The 18,314-nt window shown below is 44.4% G+C and overlaps 1 protein-coding gene across 2 annotated transcripts in view; it reads left to right on the top strand.

The window, feature by feature from the left end:
• SPTBN1 (spectrin beta, non-erythrocytic 1) overlaps positions 1-18,314 on the top strand; it is a 184,297-nt gene that overhangs the window by 30,574 nt on the left and 135,409 nt on the right. Inside the window, exon 2 of one of the 2 annotated variants that reach the window (XM_040429744.1) lies at positions 13,618-13,802. In XM_040429744.1, the coding sequence (XP_040285678.1) occupies positions 13,661-13,802 (142 nt within the window). In that variant the 5' untranslated portion in view covers positions 13,618-13,660. Of the gene's footprint in view, positions 1-13,617; positions 13,803-18,314 lie in introns of those variants that run through there. The other variant, XM_040429745.1, reaches the window with a different exon arrangement.

Below are 18,314 nucleotides of genomic sequence, written 5' to 3' on the forward strand. Positions count from 1 at the left end.
AGCTGCACGCAGTGAGGAGACAAATGCTGGGCACAGGAGCTCACAGACTAGAGGAGTTCTGCACAAGAACAGGTAGGGAGAAGATCCTGGGTTTGTATCAGCAGTGTCATTGTACAGCTGGGATTTGTAGTCCTACACATACAACATGCTTCTGAATGTCACTCAGGGCAGACTTATTCACTCCCTTTGCAGAGCAGGGGGAGGTTCAGAGATTGTTGTTGTTGCAGGTAAACAAAGGGTCAGAAGAGAACCAGGGAAATGAGGGGAAAAAAAAAATAAAAAAAATATATATATATATATCTATATTTTTTTTTACCTAAAACATGTTTAGCTCAGTTATATATTGCTGCCCATCAGATTTACAGTGCTATATATTTTTTTTTTTCATAACTCGAGCAACCGCTTTAATGGGAAATGGCAAAAAAAAAAGTGCAATACGTACCGTGCGTTTGTGTCTTGTATTTTTTCTTGTATAGACTTGCCAGAAACTACAAGCAGAAAATGCAGTTGTGAAATAAAATACACCACAAATAAAACTCATCAAAAACATTTAAAAACGGCACAGAAATATGCGCAATTTTTTTAAAAAAATGTTTCAAAATCAGATTCGGCGCTGAATTTTGGAGGCAGATTGTGTGAACATACCCCTACACATTTTTCCTTTTTTCAACACATCGGCTTGCAGAATGGATTCTAAACTTTCTGCTGAATTTCTCACCCTTTCACAGGTCCCATTAATTAAAGGAAACTGGTCACCATGAAACGCAGTGCAATCTGCAGGCAACGTCTTATAATGCAGGAGGAGCCGAGCAGATTGAGCTGTAGTTTTATGTGAAAAGATTAAGTAAAGCATGTAATTCATTAAATCTGAGCTTTTTCTGAGCTAAGTAGCCAAGTGTGCGGTCCTATCGTTGACTGACAGCTATATCCGTACACACACAATAAGACCCCCTGGGTACAAATAATGTCCGGAAAAGCAGACTTGTAAATTTATACATTTCAGGTTTTGCTGAATCCTTTCCTTAAAGGGGTTGTCTCATCTGAGACAATGGGGGCATATCACTAGGATATGCCCCAATTGTCTGATAGGTGTGGGTCCCACCGCTGAGACCTGCACCTATACCAAGAACGGAGCCCTGAAAGTTGTGGAGGGCACAATGCACCCTCCATTCATTTTCTATGGGGTTGCCGAAAAATAGCAGAGTGCTGGCTATTTCCGTCTGGCCCATAGAAGTGAATGGTAGCAGTGGCAGGTCATGCACGGTGCGTTCCCATTCACTTCTATTGGGAGCGCGCTTGATAGTGTCCGGACCAGAGTCCTCCAGCCACCACTTTGCGGGACTCCGTTCCTGATATAGGTGTGGGACCCGCACATATAAAACAATGGGGGCATATCCTAGCGATATGCCCCAATTGTCTGAGATGAGACAACCCCTTTAAGGATGCTGACACACATAACTATAGCACACCCAAATTGTGACCAGGAGCCTTGGGTCTGAGGAAACGGGGAAACTGTAGCTTAAAAGGGGTTGTCCCACAAAAAATATTCTACAGTTTTCAAACCAGCACCTGGATCTGATTACTTCTTTATTTGCATGTAATTAAAAATTTTGCATAGCCACTGAGCTATTCTATAAACTGTATCTGTATATCGCCACCCGCTGTTTAGCTTTTCTTTTTTCTTTGTTCGGCTCACTGAGATGGCCGCACATGCTCAGTTTCATCCTTCTACTGCCACCTGAGCTGTGATAGGAAGAGAGCGGCAACAGAAAAGACACGCCCCCTGAGCTGCTGAAGAAAGGACACTCCCCTTGCACTGTCAGCTTGATATAAATCTTGCAGAGCAATGAATGGGGAGATCTCTGGATCCATGTGAGGTACAGGGCTGGTTCTAGATTTGTTAGAAAGAGATGGTCATGGACTATATGATGTCTGTATTTTAACTTTTTACATTAGTTATGGGATAACCCCTTTAATGCCAACAATTTACCTCTACTGTAAGGCTAGGGCTACCTGACGACATGTCGTGCGACATATAGGGTACAACTACACTGCAACATGTGTCCCACGACATGTTTTGTAATGCTAGTCTATGGTGTCGCACTGCGACGTGACAGTCTCACAAAAATTCATTGGATAGATTTTTTGCATCTGTCGTATCGCAATGCGACACCATAGACTAGCATTACAAAATGTCACGCAACACATGTCGTCATGTAGCCCTAGCCTAAAGCGTTGAGGGGAGCGGCTGTCATATGTAAGCCAGGCTCTGCAGAGACCAATTCACCTGTACTGTAAAGCATATTGAGGGGTGCCCGGAGTCACTGGGGGACAAATGAATTTCACGCTGTCAGGGGATCTGTCATTTTTGGCAGCAAAACTTCTACTAGGAATTTATCAGGTAAACCCACAGTAAAGTGTCTCATGCGTTTCGCAGCCTATATGGAACATTTGCCAGTAGGTGGCAGCAGATAGCTGTAAAACCGGACAGTCTGCGGTTTACTATGAGCGTGCTATAGTTATTTCCCTAGAAAGTTACTGTTTAAAATTACTTGCAGTTGTGGTAGGTCTGTAAATCTGCAGCCAAAATGGGAACCAGTGAGAACACATTTCTGGGCTTGTGGTTTCCAGTGGTGGTGTACTGTTATCTGGAATAGTGAAATGTTTGTCATTTTTTGCAAATTATAATATTTTTATAGCTTGTGTTCTATTTTTTGTTTTATATTTTTCTATGTGGTAACCTGACCAACTAATCCTGAACTTTATTCGTCCTCTTGAAACCTACATTGTAATGAATATAGGACCTACACAAAATGCGTCCTTTCGGTACAATCAGTTGGTTGAAATAAAATATTTGTTTTCCTAAAAATAAAAAATTAGATTTTAAAATTTTGAAAAAAATTAAATTAACCAAAATTCGATTCTAGCCTATATGTACTCAAAAACATGTAGAACGTACAACTTGTACTGCAGATTGTTGCGTTAATAGAAAAGTTCTGCAATGGCAAGATAAAAATCCTCCCTGAAAAAGCATTGTCCAGAAGGGGTTAAAGTCATAAGAAACAATATTTATGCAACCCCCCCTTTCATAGTGGTGGCTGTCAGCAGCCTTTTACTGGAGAGTCACTGCATCACATTTTTAGGAAGCCTCCTGGTCAATCCAAGATGATCAATGTCCCTTCCATATCCGACCCTGGTGGGTATTTCACCTTCTTCCGAGCTCCTAGACACATTATCACATTACTTTTGGAGTATTCTAGAAGAAAAAAAATTACTGCCGTCTAATAGCGGATCTAGATTTCTGAGAAATCGATTTGTCCTCCTAAGTATCTCAGTGCATTATAGGATGTGGCTTACCATAGAGGATGAACATGATAGATGACGGCCATGATAACCTCAGGTGTCTTGTTACACGGAAATGCGTCCATATTGGCATTTTCATTCATCTTATGCATGGTATAGAGGCAGTGCTGACTTCTCAGTAGCACCCCTGTAATACTTGTCAGTTTTTTGTACCCCCTCTAAATAATGGGTTCAGCATTCATATTTCCATACCCAACATGATTTATTCTTTACAACATGCAGTAGAAGATTATGGCCAAACACTCTAGATAGCGGTAAGTTAAATGCTGAGGTATACACGTACAGATATACAATTGCATACTCAAACAGGTATAGCTGGGAATACATGTTGTTTGGTTGCCGGCTGGTCCGAAAAGTGACCTAAAAGCATACAGTAATTCGACCTTGTAATTTTACTAATCTGTGGTGGTCTCCCTCATGCGATCCCCTGAACAAAGGGGCTGTTGAACCACCAGAACATTGCCGCTTCTGCCTCACTTTTGAGGTCCATTTGGTACTCTGGTCCGGCCAGCTCTGGCCCAGATATGTGAGGCTCCCAATAAATATTCTTGAGTTGATTTGGAATCTGATCAGTGCAGTGGAGGGCATGCTTTTGCACCTGGTGCACCTCTTCAGCACCCCCATTCTGTGAGATGGTGTGACTGAGCACTTACACTGGACCGTAGTGAAATGACTTGTTGGAAAAGCGGCATCCTACAGCTCTGCTGTCTTGGACATTACTGAGGTCTTGGATATAGCGCTTCGTGCTGCATATACGCCTTACAGTTCTTTTGGGACCTGTTCACATCACCTTTCTGCTCTACACAGAGTCTGTATAGTTCATTGTATGAAAGAAATTCCATTGTATTTCTCATAATATCCATGGACTTTAATGGGCCAAACATGGTCCAAAAGACCTTAGACTCTGCTTGACCTCCTAGTGACATTACATTATTATTTTTTTTTTAAAATTTATCTACATATGCAAATATTTTACTTTTGTATATGGTAAAGGTCATCTGTCAGCAGTTTCGACCAAGCTAAACTGCTGACAGCACTTGGTAAGGGCTGGGTAGACAAGACCAAACTTTTGTGGCATTATTACCCAGAGAAATGAAAATGAGTGTTTTATTTTTCGGCACTCTACTTCTTAAGTGTCCAGGAGGCGGACCTTCGCTGTGAAATGCTCTCTGCATTGTACTGCTTCCCTGCTCCTCCCCTCGACTCTTAGTGGATGCTGGTTGGATGCCACAGTTGTCACTAGGGGCAGAGGGGAGGGGCTGTGAAGTGGCTCAAAGCATTTCACTGTGAAGCTCCGCCTCCTGGGCACTTGCAGGAGCAGAATCTAGCAGACTAAAAGTTCATATTCTCGATATTCCTGGTGATAAAAGCTCCACAAAAGCTATGTTAGTCCTGCTCTCCCCAGACTCCGGGGAGAGCATGGTCAAAACTGCTGACAGACTCCCTTTAAATGTATACGTTGTACTTCATTTTAGGGTACGGCTACACGACAACATGCGTCGTGCGACAGCAAGTTGCAGAACAATCGCGTGACACAAAAGGGCGTGGCTACATGGCGACATTTCATATAATGTACTGTATTTCTATGATGTCACCATGAGACATGCTACGACTGCAACGCAACAGTTTCAGAAATATCGTATTTTTTTTAAAAAAATTTTGAAACTGTTGCAGCGACACTATTGACATACGTTACATGCAATGTTAGGTGACACATGTCGCCGAGTAGCTGTACCCTTTCAGAGGTATGGAAATCATATCGCCCGACGCCCGGGACATGCAGTTCCGGGCAGGTAGTTTGTTCAGTAGCTTATCCCTGCTGCGGGCAAGTAGCAGGGCTGAGATGGCTTTGTTTACCGGAGCAGTGGGCGAGGTGGATGGGCGTAGAGCGGAGGTGACCGAGCAGTGGGCGTAGAGCAGTGACGCAGCCGCGGTGACAGAGGGGGGGGGGGGCGTGGTGTAGTGACAGCGTGGAGCAATGAAAGGTTCTGGGGGAGGAGCAGTGACAGAGCCAGGGGCATTGATAGAAGTCTCAACTCTGCCAGCACCCCTCAGAGGACCCCCTTTCTGCAGGTGTTGTCAAACTGGGAAGGTTAGGGGGGTCCTTTCCATGCCACATCAGCAGCTAATTTGCCTAAACCACCTAGAGGTACAGGTAGTAATGTGCTAAGAGCAAGAGTGTGCACTAAACTAATGGCTGTGATCACATTAAGGCCTCGTTCACACCAGGCAGTGCGTTCCCACCTGATTCTGTCCAGAATGCACTGCACCGCATTGTGGGGCAGGAGGGGGCGTAGTGGTCTGTTGAAGTGATTGGCACCATAACCATGCCCAACGGCTGCAATGCGATCGGCTGCACAGGATCGCAAGACACATTATGCCTGCGGTCCAGTCCAAACAAAATGCTGCAAGCAGCCTTGTGACCGGACCTCAGGCATAATTGTGCCTTGCGATCCCGTGCATCCGATTGCCTGCGGCAACGGTGCCATTCACTTCAATGGATCGTCACACCCCCTCCTGCCCCACAACATAGTGAGCCGACCGCCATGTAGTGCATTCTGGACAGAATCATCTGGTGTGAACGAGGACTAAACTTAGAGTCATTTCACACCACAAAGACTGGAACGCAAGCCAGCCACCTCCCTGCATAAGGAAGCGTGGCGGTGCATTGAAATATGGTTTTGATTTAAAATTTATTTTTTGTATCAGGACAAGTAGATCGAGCCCCCGCTTAAGTCCTTTGACAAGTATTTATATTTTTTTTATTTCCACACCCCTGCCTTTATTTGGATGAAATTTGCAATATAGAGCAGGCTGACTTTTTGCTGGGTATCAAGCATTTGTCATTTTTTGGACACTTTTTTCCAGCCGTTGAATCGATCAGTTTTGGAGTGAGCTCACGCCCTCTGTTCCCCTGGGCCCGGTGCCTTGTGCGCATCTTTTCCTGTAGCCTGGATCAATAACCATTTCTTTCATCCTGGGTGGAGTAGATGATAATGGATGCTGTCCAGCATTTTGCATGGTCTGCTGAAAGCTGCTTTAGTGGAAATATCACTGAAATGTTCATTTTTTCTTTTTTTTTTTCTTTTTCCAAACCTGACCTGTAAATGTTTCCATAATTGGTTTCAGCTACAGCGCAGAATGGAAGAAGATAGTTTCCTTTACCCTATTGACGTTCAGCAGCTCCGATCAGTCCCCTTTATGACAGGAGACTGCAGTGTGTGGCGAGGTGTGCGGCTGCATGTGATTTGTATTGCTACCATTATTCCCAAAATCTGCAAGCCGTGGTAATCGAGTCTCTTGCAACTTTTTCCTTCTGCTTTATCCATCGGTGAACCCTGGACATCCATCTAATATCTTTTCAGATTTCAGAATGCAGCATAAGCGTCTGTGGCTGTGTGTCTGCATTATACAGATGCCAGGGAGCCATAAAATAAAGATTTGTGCCTTTTTATACAAGCTATAAAATTTGACTTTCACTCGGTGTGACACAGACCACTACAGGCTTCGTAATAAAGGTGATTTGTCCCCTCTCCTGACATGCCCGTTTTACTATGTCCTTGTATTCCCCATAAAACAACAATTCTGGAACATCTTTTCTTAGATTTGTGTTGTGAAGTTCCACTTTTATTCCTCTAAGAAATTTGTCAGCTGGGTGTTTCCATTCCCCTTATCAGAATGAGTGTGGCCTTTTGTAGTCCAGCACTGGCAGTATTGATTGGAGAGCGTCACGCTGTGGGACACACCCAGTGGTCATTTGTCAATTTATTCATGCAAAATCTGCAGGTGCACCAATAAAACTGCAAAAGTGTACAAAAAAAAAGTTAAACCACATGGAAAATCTGCACGTGGTTTTGCTGCGGTTTTTAACGCGAATTGAGTTTTTACAGAGGAGCACACTTACTGTATTTTGTGGACTATAAGACTCGCTTGACAATAAGATGCACCTTAGTTTTAGATGGCGGAAAATATAAAAATTTATATTTTCAAACAAATAATGTGCTAAAATATTTAATCGGATAACACAGTTATGGGGGCACAGTAGCTGAAAACATTAGTGGGTGACAAACTGCAATAGGGGGATCTGTGGAGAATGCGCTATTATGGGGAGATATGTGCAGGATGCACCTTTTTGAGGGATCTGTGCAGGATATACTATTATGGGGGATCTGTAGAGGACGCACTGCTATGGGGAAATCCACGGAGGACGCAATGTTATGGAAGATTTATGGAAGACACAATGCTATAGGGGATCTATGGATGATGAACTCTTATGAGTTCAGTTCATAGAGGACACCCTTATGATCAGCTGCTATACGGTGCCCCTCATTTCTACATGCAGTTGAATTATACGGTAGCTGCTACCTCTTGAGCATTTGAAGTCGCTCACAGGCGCGTCCTGGCGGGACAGCTGAGGAAAGCCTACACACTCTCCCAACACCTGCCCGGTATGGTGCACACACGGGGGGGGGGGGGGGTTAAGGAGGGGCATCTTCAGGGCGACCGGCATCACTGTCCTGTAAGGTAAAACTGTCTGTCATGAACACTCCCCCTACAGTATCTACCTACTCTGTGTATGCATTGCAGGCCGCTGTAATTAACCTTTGCGAATTGACCTGACAAAGGGAGCGGTCTGCTCCTAAAATGCGCTGTTCCAATAAAGAAAAACTTCTTAGCAAGCTATCTATCTCCAAAATTTAGGCTCAATTTTTTTGGACTAAAAAGTGCGTCTTATAGTCAGGAAAATACGGTATTTAATATGAGTTTTGAAGTGTAACTGTCATTCTTTTTTTTGTGTGTAATGTGTAGGGGCAGTGATACTGACCATGTTTGTAATATACTTTATTTACTGAAATCGCACATTTCGATTAGAAAAATAGCTCTAAAGTGGCCCATTTTGAGCCTTGGCAACGCTCCTCTGTCTTCTGTTTACATAACTGACTGTGTTATGTAATAATAAAAGAATGACAATTACACTTTAACTGTAAAAATTGCAGCTGTACCGAAAACTGCATGCGTGTTTCTAATGCAATTCAAATTGTACCGTCTGAATACACCCTAATTGTTTCCTGTACATTTTTGAGAAATGGCCTGTTCCCATGGTATTGTACAAAAAATATGTAGCTGATGTTAGCCATTATGTAGTGGGAATGCAGGGAGGTTTCGGAAAGTTGGTTTTAGGGAAGAGGATGCTTTTTTTAGCGAGCAGGCATCCCCATGGCAGTGATGTACCCGGGAAGTCGGCTCTTGACATTGGGAATAATGGAGATCCTGTGCATGGCATTGTCTCCATGTGAATGTGTATATGTAGAAGGGGAGGACGGAGGTCTGTGACAAGTCCGTAAACAGGCATTTAAATTTCCTAAGAGCTGTCACATTCATGAAAAGCCATTTCCGAAGACTTACAATAAGATGTGACATTGTGCGAGCTGTAAATCTGTGACTCCTGTGGCTGTAAATAAGAGGGGCTACAATTGCTGCTTTCTTGTGAGGGGCTTGGCAGAGAGACTAATGTGCTTTCCCAGAAGCCTTTGGGGTTGCGTTGGCACCGGCATAATAACAGGAGAGGGCTCTAGTACTCTTCATTTCATAGTTTAGTTCTGCATTTCTGTACATAAAATGGATGGGATTAATGTCAGACGTCTGATACAGGAATACAATTAGCTGATATTTTATGGAAAAGTCAAGAAATGGTCAGGCCATTTTACGTATTACAAATGTTTTAATAACTATAGTTATGCAAGTATATCCTGAAGCGATTGTGTCTGGGAGGATTTGGTGCAGGTCTTAAAAATCTCAATGCAGTCCCGCAAATTGGAATTCAAATGATAGTTGTGCTGCTGCGTCCTTAATGAGGTAGAAAAATACTTGCCATAGACGTCCCTCTGTGATGATAATCAGTTTTTCGCCAGGCCTAGTGGTGTTGCAGGATATTTAGTTGCAGCTTCGACTGCCTCTTCTGTATAGATCATTTTTCAGCAGTCATCTCATTATCATCCTCGGCAGGATTGCACCTTTCATAATAGATAATGGTCCTAGCTTATCTACCCTCCTCCCTGCACAATGAGCACGCCTAGAACACTCTACCATAGAAGGCAATGAGTCATCTCCAGGCGACAGGTACCTATGGGCCATGCAGCTGCAGTAAAGCATATTCCTAAATGCTGTTTACATTAGCTCATGCAAAAGATGGCTGCCTCCCAAAGACTTCCCTATTTTACATATGGGGGGGGGGGGTCGCATCTCGTGAATTGTGGGACACAGATGTAAGCACCTGACCATTCATGGGAGTGAAAAGATTTAAAGGGGTTGTCTCACTTCAGCAAGTGGCATTTATCATGTAGAGAAAGTTAATACAAGCCACTAATGTTATTATCCATATTGCCTACTTTGCTGGCTGGACTAGTTTTTACATCACATTATACACTGCTCGTTTCCAGGGGTCACGACTAGAGATGAGTGAATTTCAAAAAAATTTGATTAGGCCGGTTCACTGAATTTCACGAAAAAATTTGATTAGATACAAATTTATACGTTACGAATCGCGTTAAAAAACTGCTATTTCCTAGCTGCAGAGAGCCTTTATAGTGGTGTAGAACACTGTGCCTTGCAGTAACACACATAGGGAGTCTGCTGTGGTAGTGAAACAATACTGTGAGTCCGTATGACATGCAGCTGACAAGAATCACTGCACACTTCACTTATTTGGGCAGTCACGGGGCCAAAACTGACTAAAATAACTCAAGTATGAACTCAGCCTTACAGGTCGATGTTAGCGTCAAGATGAAGCGCACTCCTTTTACACCGTCGGCAGCTGATTCCACATAGATGTCTACAGCACCTGTTCTATTAAACGCTTATACAAGTAGATGCCCCCGACAGAATGGAGATTGTGTCAGCAGTTAGTTTGGGTTGACGTCACTGATTATTTTGCGCTTCCTCTGATCCATCAGAACAATAACCCCCAAAAAACGGATCCTGTCTGTGGAGCATCCGCCTTCACTCGATCAGCATTTGGTCAGTAATCCATCAATATTGCTAAAGCCCAAAAAAACAGGAGTGGATCTAAAACGGAGATGACACGTGAATGGAATATTTGCATGTCTTCTTTGTTTTGTACCCACTCCTGCTTTTGGCTACCAAATCATAAGCCAATTCTAATGCAAAATAGGGACCATGTCATACAGGCTTTACAGCTGTTACACAGACAGGATCCGTTGTGTGTCTCATTTTTCCTTCCTTCTGACAGATCAGAAGGGTCAAATAAATGATTGTCAGCCAGGCCGAAAGGCAAAATAGTGGCCCAGTCATGAAGTGGGGAGGGCGGGAACAGCATGAGAAGTCCAGAGTGGGTCTATGACATAGTGGTGAGGTGGAAGCAGCATGAGGCGACCACAGAGTGGCCCAATGACACAGTGAAGGTGGCAGCAGCATCAGGAGACCACAGAGTGGCAAGGTGACGACATAGTGTGGAGGTGGCAACAGCATCAGGAGACCACAGAGTGGCAAGGTGACATAGTGTGGAGGTGGCAGCAGCATCAGGGGACCACAGAGTGGCAAGGTGACAGTGTGGAGGTGGGTGGCAATGCCAGTACCAGCTGAAGATGGTAGGTGAAGGAAGGAGCAGTTGGCATCAGATGTGTGGCAGCATCAGAATAGTAGCTGAGGCAGGTAGCCAAAAGAAAACAGTCTCTTTTGTCAGTGTTGGTGTGGCACCATGGACGATCTAGTCTGATGCATCAGGAATTGGTTGGTGGGAATCCTGGCTGATCCACGCCTGATTCATCTTGACAAAGGTCAGTCTCTCCACATTTTGGGTGGACAGGTGAGTTCTTCTTGGGGTAACTATGGCCCCCGCCGCACTAAACACCCGCTCTGATGACACACTACTGGCCAGAAGGGTAGTTCAGTTTGTCCTCCCTCTCAGCAGGTGTAAAAAAAAAAGGCTACCATTTTGGACCGGTAGTGAGGGTCCAACAAGGTGGAGAGCCATAAGTCATCTCTCTGCCGAATGCTAACAATTCGGCTGTCACTATGCAAGCAAGTGAGCATGCATCAGGCCATTTGTGCAAGTAACTCGGAGGGACTCCCTGCCTCCATCTCCACTGCATACTGCCATGGTGTGTCTCCTGTCCGCTTGGATCATCAAGAAATCGTTTATGGCCTTTCTCTGTTCGTATAGTCTGTCCAACTGATGGAGAGTGGAATTCCAATGGGTGGAAACGTCACATATCAGCCTATGTTGGGGGAAGCTGTTCTGCAGCTCAAGGAGGGTGTGCTTTGCGGTGTAAGAGTTTATTTTTTTTGCCACTAATACACACCAAAAAGGGCTTTAGAACATATAACTGCACCGCTGAACGGCAAATAGGCCCTTACTTTTTTCTACTTATACACTCCACAAAAGGCTTTAGAGGATATAACTGCACTGCTGAACGGCAAATAATAATAATTTTTTTGCCACTAATACACACCAAAAAGGGCTTTAGAACATAACTGGACTGCTGAACGGCAAATATATATATTTTTTCCCACTAATACACGCCAAAAAGGGCTGTAATTTTCTCACTTCACCACACAACGGCAAATACTTTTTTTGTGCCACTAATACACGCCAAAAAGGGCCTTAGAACATATAACTGCAACGCTGAACGGCAAATGGGCCATTACTTTTTTCGACTTATTCACTCCACAAAAGGCTTTAGAACATATAACTACACCGCTGAACCGCAAATATATATTTTTTTGCCACTAATACACGCCAAAAAGGGCTGTAATTTTCTCACTTCACCACACAACGGCTAATAAGCCCTTTTTTCCCTACTAATACAAGCCAAAAAAATGCTTTAGAACATATAACTGTAACTGCACCGAACAAAAGCAAATAAGACATAGAAATATTTCCTTGTAATAAACCCTGTTAAGGCTGTATCAAACAGCACTTGCACCCCAATAACTAGAACGGTTTGCTGGCATTACAGAGCTGTATAATGGCAATTTGGATCCGCAGTCAGTGCAGCGAAATGTAATAGGATTGTTCCTATTACCCAGGCTGTAAACTCCCCTACTGAATCCTGTTCTGCTTCAATACTGCTCCCTATCCTTTCCCTGAACTTCTATACAGCAAAATAAAAGTTTTAAAGTCTTTTCTGCCACTGTCCCTAGCGCCTGCTGACGTCTCTCCCTGCGCTAAGCACACTGGAAATCGGCCGAATCCAAGATAGCTGAGGCTATTTATAGGGCTGTGACATCACAGGGCTGGCTGCTGATTGGCTGCATGCATGGCATTGTGGGTGATCCCTCATTCCCAGAGTTCCTTGCTCCATGTCCAAACACGTGCAGTAGCCATTTTAGGAAAAAATTTGATTAGTTACCATGATGTGTCAGGATAATTCGAATTCGGTGTGAATTGAATTTTTCCTAAAATTCAGATCGAATTTCACTTCGTCAACTTCGATTCACTCATCTCTAGTCATGACCACCCTGCAATCCAGCACTGGTGCCGGTGCTTGCAAACTATAGGAAAAAGTGCCGTCCTATGTGTGCTCCCGCAGTCCAGCCCACCAGAGAGGCCAGCACTTTTTTTTACTGTATTGTGCGAGCATGACCACCGCTGGAGGATTGCAGGGTGGTCATAGCCATGGAAACGAGCAGTGTATAATGTGATGAAAAAATGAATCAACCAGCAAAGGAGGCAACATAGACCATCACAATACATTAGTAAGTGCCTTGTAGTAACCTCGTCTACATGATAAATGCCATTTGCTGCAGTGTGACAACCCCTTTAGGAAAGTGTCTGTCTTTTTTTTTTTTTCTCCCAAGCAGGGCTTGTTACTTTTAGTCCAATGCAAAGCATCAAAGCTGATGAAGGCATCTAGGTGTCACCTTTGAGACCTAATTACAGCGGCAGATACCCTGATATCTGTGCCTCTGCTGGGGGTCTCGTTAGGTTGTGTCCTAACCGTGTCCTTAGTAGTGGTAAAATTTGCACTTTTCGGACATAACTTGTGGGTATAATTCAATCACTACCAGAAAAATTGAATCTGGATGTCTTTGAAGTCCTCAGGTGAACGTAGATTTGCATTGTTCCTCCTGTTACAGCCTCTCATTGTAGGCATGCTTGGATAATTGGGTATTTTTCGTTATTATTGGGCGTCCACCGCCTTTACATGTAGTGGAACTGAAATGCTTCAGATGTCGGGGATTATTTGTGAGTTGTCACATCCTGTAAGTTTGTCGCTTTTGCTTGCCTTTCAGATCTGAGTGAGCTGTAGCTGATGATAGGTTAAGGAGGTCCAGAATGACGGCTGTCCAGACTGACTATGACCACATTGAGATACAACAACAGTACAGCGATGTCAACAATCGCTGGGACGACGAATGGGACAACGAGAACAGCTCGGCTAGACTCTTCGAGCGATCCCGCATCAAGGCATTAGCAGGTAGGTTCAGATGGCAGATTTTACACGTGTCCATAAGTTTGTGGTCAGGTCTGTGTTGGTTGGGCTATCAGATCTACTTATTCCTATGTCAAGTCTTCATTTCTTTCATGTGGAAGCCGAACGCCAAGGAATGGATCAAAGCCTATCCTTTGGAACGCCTTTACTTAAAGGGACTTGGTCTTATTGAACATGCAATTCCATCTCTGGCCAGCAGGAGCTGAGTGACAGCCTTCTGTGTACATATAGATAGCTGTCAATCATTGATAGACCGCCCACTGGACTCCTAAGCTCAGAACGAGCAGAATGAATTTCATACAAGTTGTACTGAATATTTTCTCGTAAAGCCATATGTTAATCTGCTCAGCTCCTCCTGCGCTATTACATTCTGCTCCCAGGCTGGATGGCGTATTCAATGTGACAAGTTCCCTTTAAGACTCCCTTGGCAAAGACTTTCATGAATCTCACAGGACAGGATGCCCTCTCATCCTTGGTAGTACATGTATGGCTTCTGTATCTGAGTCTAACACAACACATCATCAGTTGTCCTCGCACACGACTTCGTGTGAAAACTGTCTTTGTTGCCCACAGAGGACCTGTCACCTCTCCTGACACGTCTGTCTTAGTAACTACTTGCATCCTCCATGTAATAACAATTCAGGAGCAACTTTTCTTATGACTATCTGTGGTGTCATTCCCTTGTTGTTCCTGCTAGAAGTTATGAATGAATTGCTAGCATTTTGCAATGAAGGTCCATATGGGTGTTACCAGTTGGGGGTGTGTGTGTGTGTGTGTGTGTGTGTCCCTACACAGTCTGATGCTATCCAATCAGTTCTGCCAATGTCAGACTGTGCAGGGACACAACCCCAACTGGTAACACCCAGCTGGACCTTCATTGCAAACTGCTAGCAATTAATTAATTCATTCAACTTCTAGTAGGAATAATAAAAGAATGGCACAACATAGAGTAGATGCTCCAGAATTATTACACAGGGGATGTAAGTGGGTATTAAAACAAAGTCGATCCTTTTGTTGTGAAAATTAAAGTTGATTTGGTTGTTGTCCTATTTTGAGGTCCACTCTGTGAATTCCCATGCTTGATAGAGGTACAACAACCAGACGTCAGGTCCAGACCAGATCTGCAGAATTTTCCTATTTAGTTACTCAGCCTAGGATCATGGAATAGTCCAGACCTTCTAGTACCGCAAGCGATGGACGTCTTAGTTATGGCGTACCTTATGGGTATGCCACCTCCAGAAAACAGGTTATCATTGCAGTACCCGACCTACAGGCTGCAGGCCTGTGATTTGTCTGGCATGGTTTGCCGCCCACTGTTCTTCGCCTGCAAATTTTCCATCAAAGTAAATAAATGAACAGAAAAAAAAAACCTGAAATGCGGCTGTTTTTCTGCATTTCTAAAATGAGCACAGTTTACCATTCACTGGATCTTTGCTTTAGCAGATATACAGCCACATATCTCTAACCACAAGTTCACATGATTGAAACCCATGTTACACGCAGTTGTTTGTCAAGGTCAGAGGCGGCCATCTGTAGTTAACCCCCGGAGAGCCGAGTGGTTTGACTGGATGTGCCGAATCTAGCAGTACTTTACATAATTCTCCACCCTCCGCTATTAAAGGTTTGGACTTTGGAATAGAGGGTTTCAAGGCTGGAAGAAGCGCTGTGCTAATCTCTAGGTATAGATGTCGCTGAATATATGTGATGTTACACGTGTAAAGCAGTTTTAATATTAAAATTCATAAGGCAAAGTGTAAGAGAACACAGAATACTGGGTTAAAGGGGTTGTCCTGGCTACAGATCTTGATGGATATCAATATCAGAGGGGCAATGACATCGAACACTCCCACCATTTAGCGGTTTCAGGCAGCCGCGGCACCAGAAACTGTACTGTATATGGAGCTGGCATGGCGGGGTACTGCAGCTCAGCAAGTATTCGAGACAACTGCAGTACGCCAGTGCCAGAAACTGCACAGTGGGCGGAGCCTTCTGCGTCCACTCCGTACACAGTACAGTTTTCAGTGCCGCGGGATATGGACCCCACCAATCTGATATTGGAAGCCTATCCTTAGGGATAGGTCATCAATATCTGTAGGCAGGGCAACCCTTTGAAAAGGTTGTGCAGTGGTAAGATATTGATGACCAATCCCCAGGATAGGTCATCAGATCAGCGGGGGTCCTACTCTCAGCACCCCCACTGATCAGCTGTTTGAAGGGGTAACGGTGCTCGTGCATGGCGACAGTGTAATTACAACTGCTTATCCTATTCAAGCGATTGGGGCAAGCAGCTGTAATTACACTGTGCCACCACTGCAAAGGAGATGGCGCGCTGGTAATTTTGAAGTAGATGCAGCGCTTGCACAAGATCTGCTACCCTTTCAAACAGCTGATCAGCGGGGGTGCTAGGAGTAGGAACCCCCGATCTGATCTGATATTGATGACCTATGCTGATAGGTCATCAGTATTGTAGCACTGCACAACCCTTTTAGGCATGAAGCAATGATGACAAATGGGTTCCCCTGAAAGGTAACCTGTCACCGGGATTTTGTGTATAGAGCTGAGGACATGTGTTGCTAGATGGCCGCTAGCACATCCGCAATACCCAGTCCCCATAGCTCTGTGTGCTTTTATTGTGTAAAAAAACCTAATTTGATACATATGCAAATTAACCTGAGATGAGTCCTGTCCCTGACTCATCTCACATACAGGACTCATCTCAGGTTAATTTGCATATGTATCAAATACCCAGAGCTATGGGGACTGGGTATTGTGGATGTGCTAGCGGCCATCTAGCAACCCATGTCCTCAGCTCTATGCACAAAATCCCGGTGACAGGTTCCCTTTAACTATCCCTTGACGGCATATGTTGAGGGTAAGAAGGGTCAGGCAGTTGGATTTCACCAGGCCCAATCCTTTTGTTCTCAAGGCAGGTAAATTTCCACCAGACGTGTCTGGCAGCAGCTTCCTCCTCTTTTCCTATTGTGAACACCTGCATGCTCGGCTCAGTGTGTATGGGGCAGTTGGGAGAAACAGCATGCACAGTTCAGTTATTAAAGCCACTGCCCACAGCAGGTAACAGACTGCGCAGGAGATGTGCGTCTGTGTGAGATTTCCACCGTCCTCGTGCTGACGTCACCGAGGCCAGGAGGTGGAGAGAAGAAGAGGAGGGGAGCAGTGGGGTTCCCTGATGGACCCGGCACCAGCAACCATGAGTACAGTCCCTTGAGCTCTTTTCTGCTCGTTAGCATAATTATAAAATGTGTTTTTCAGAGACTGGAAAAGATTGATTAGCACATAAAGGTATACCTGTAAATGACAATAGGAGAGCTGCACTGCCATCCAAACGGTTACAAACGGTCCTAGCTGCCAGCCCAGGGCTCATTTAGCCAAAATGTATTTTTCCCAAATGCTACATTCTCACACGCCGAGCATGCATGTGTTCTCGAAGACAAGTAAGCATCACCCTGTTCTGGAGATAGGACCCACACCGATCTTTTTTGGCATATGCCATCAGTGCCCAGATGGAAATACCCATTAACCCCTAAATATATAGATACAGCAGTAAGACGTTTCTGGTGTGGCTACCTCTATAACACCAGGTGTCCCCACATAGTGACATGGACAACTCCCTGTAAAATTCAATATCCCTGATAGATATTTGATACGTAGGGGTTTTCCACCCACCTCCCTTGGGCGGAACACATGTTAGAAATAATTTGGAGAGAAGTTTATAAAGAAGTAGACTTCTCTGTCTGTTACATGGAGGCTGGAGGCGCAGGCTGCATCATTAGTCATATGTGAGGAAGTATGAGATTATGTCACACTCCCAGCCTCACGCCCTAATGGCACAATCTGTAAATGATTCTCCACATCCCAGGCTAACTTGCTGCATTTCTGACCTTGAAGCAGAATTTCTCGGTGCTGTGGGATATATTGCACTTACGAGAACGACACCTACATTACAAGCTTCCAGCATACATTGCACATGAGATAGCCAAAAGCTATCTGCCGATCCTCCCGTATGTATGCATACCGGGCTCGACTGAGCATGCACATGTAGTGATGACCCTTCCAGACCAAAAGGATCGGGCAGTTGAAATCTAGGTGCAGGGTAATCACAGCTTCCTCTCTCATTCAAGTGAATGGGACAAAAAGCTGTAATGAGGCTGCACCACTGCTACAATGTATAGTAGGCAGGTAAACGAAGAGGGAGCAGAGCTTGCACAAGCCCTGGAGCCCCTCCAAACAGCTGGTCAGCATGGATGCCATGAGTCAGGCCCCCCACCGATCTGATATCCTGAGGAAAAGTCATTGCTATCATGAAACCGGAGTACCCCTTTAAGTAAGGATAGCACAGAACACGTCTGTACTTACATTAGCATGTGCTGATCTTGTGGGAGGCAGTGACTCTTCGAGGATCTTCATGTGACTCAGTCATGATGAAGTGAAAGTTTAAAGATCTCACTTGAATTTCTATATAATGTTCATGACATGTCT

The sequence above is a fragment of the Bufo bufo genome, chromosome 4 (assembly GCF_905171765.1).
Source record: "Bufo bufo chromosome 4, aBufBuf1.1, whole genome shotgun sequence".
NCBI classification, from domain to species: domain Eukaryota; kingdom Metazoa; phylum Chordata; class Amphibia; order Anura; family Bufonidae; genus Bufo; species Bufo bufo.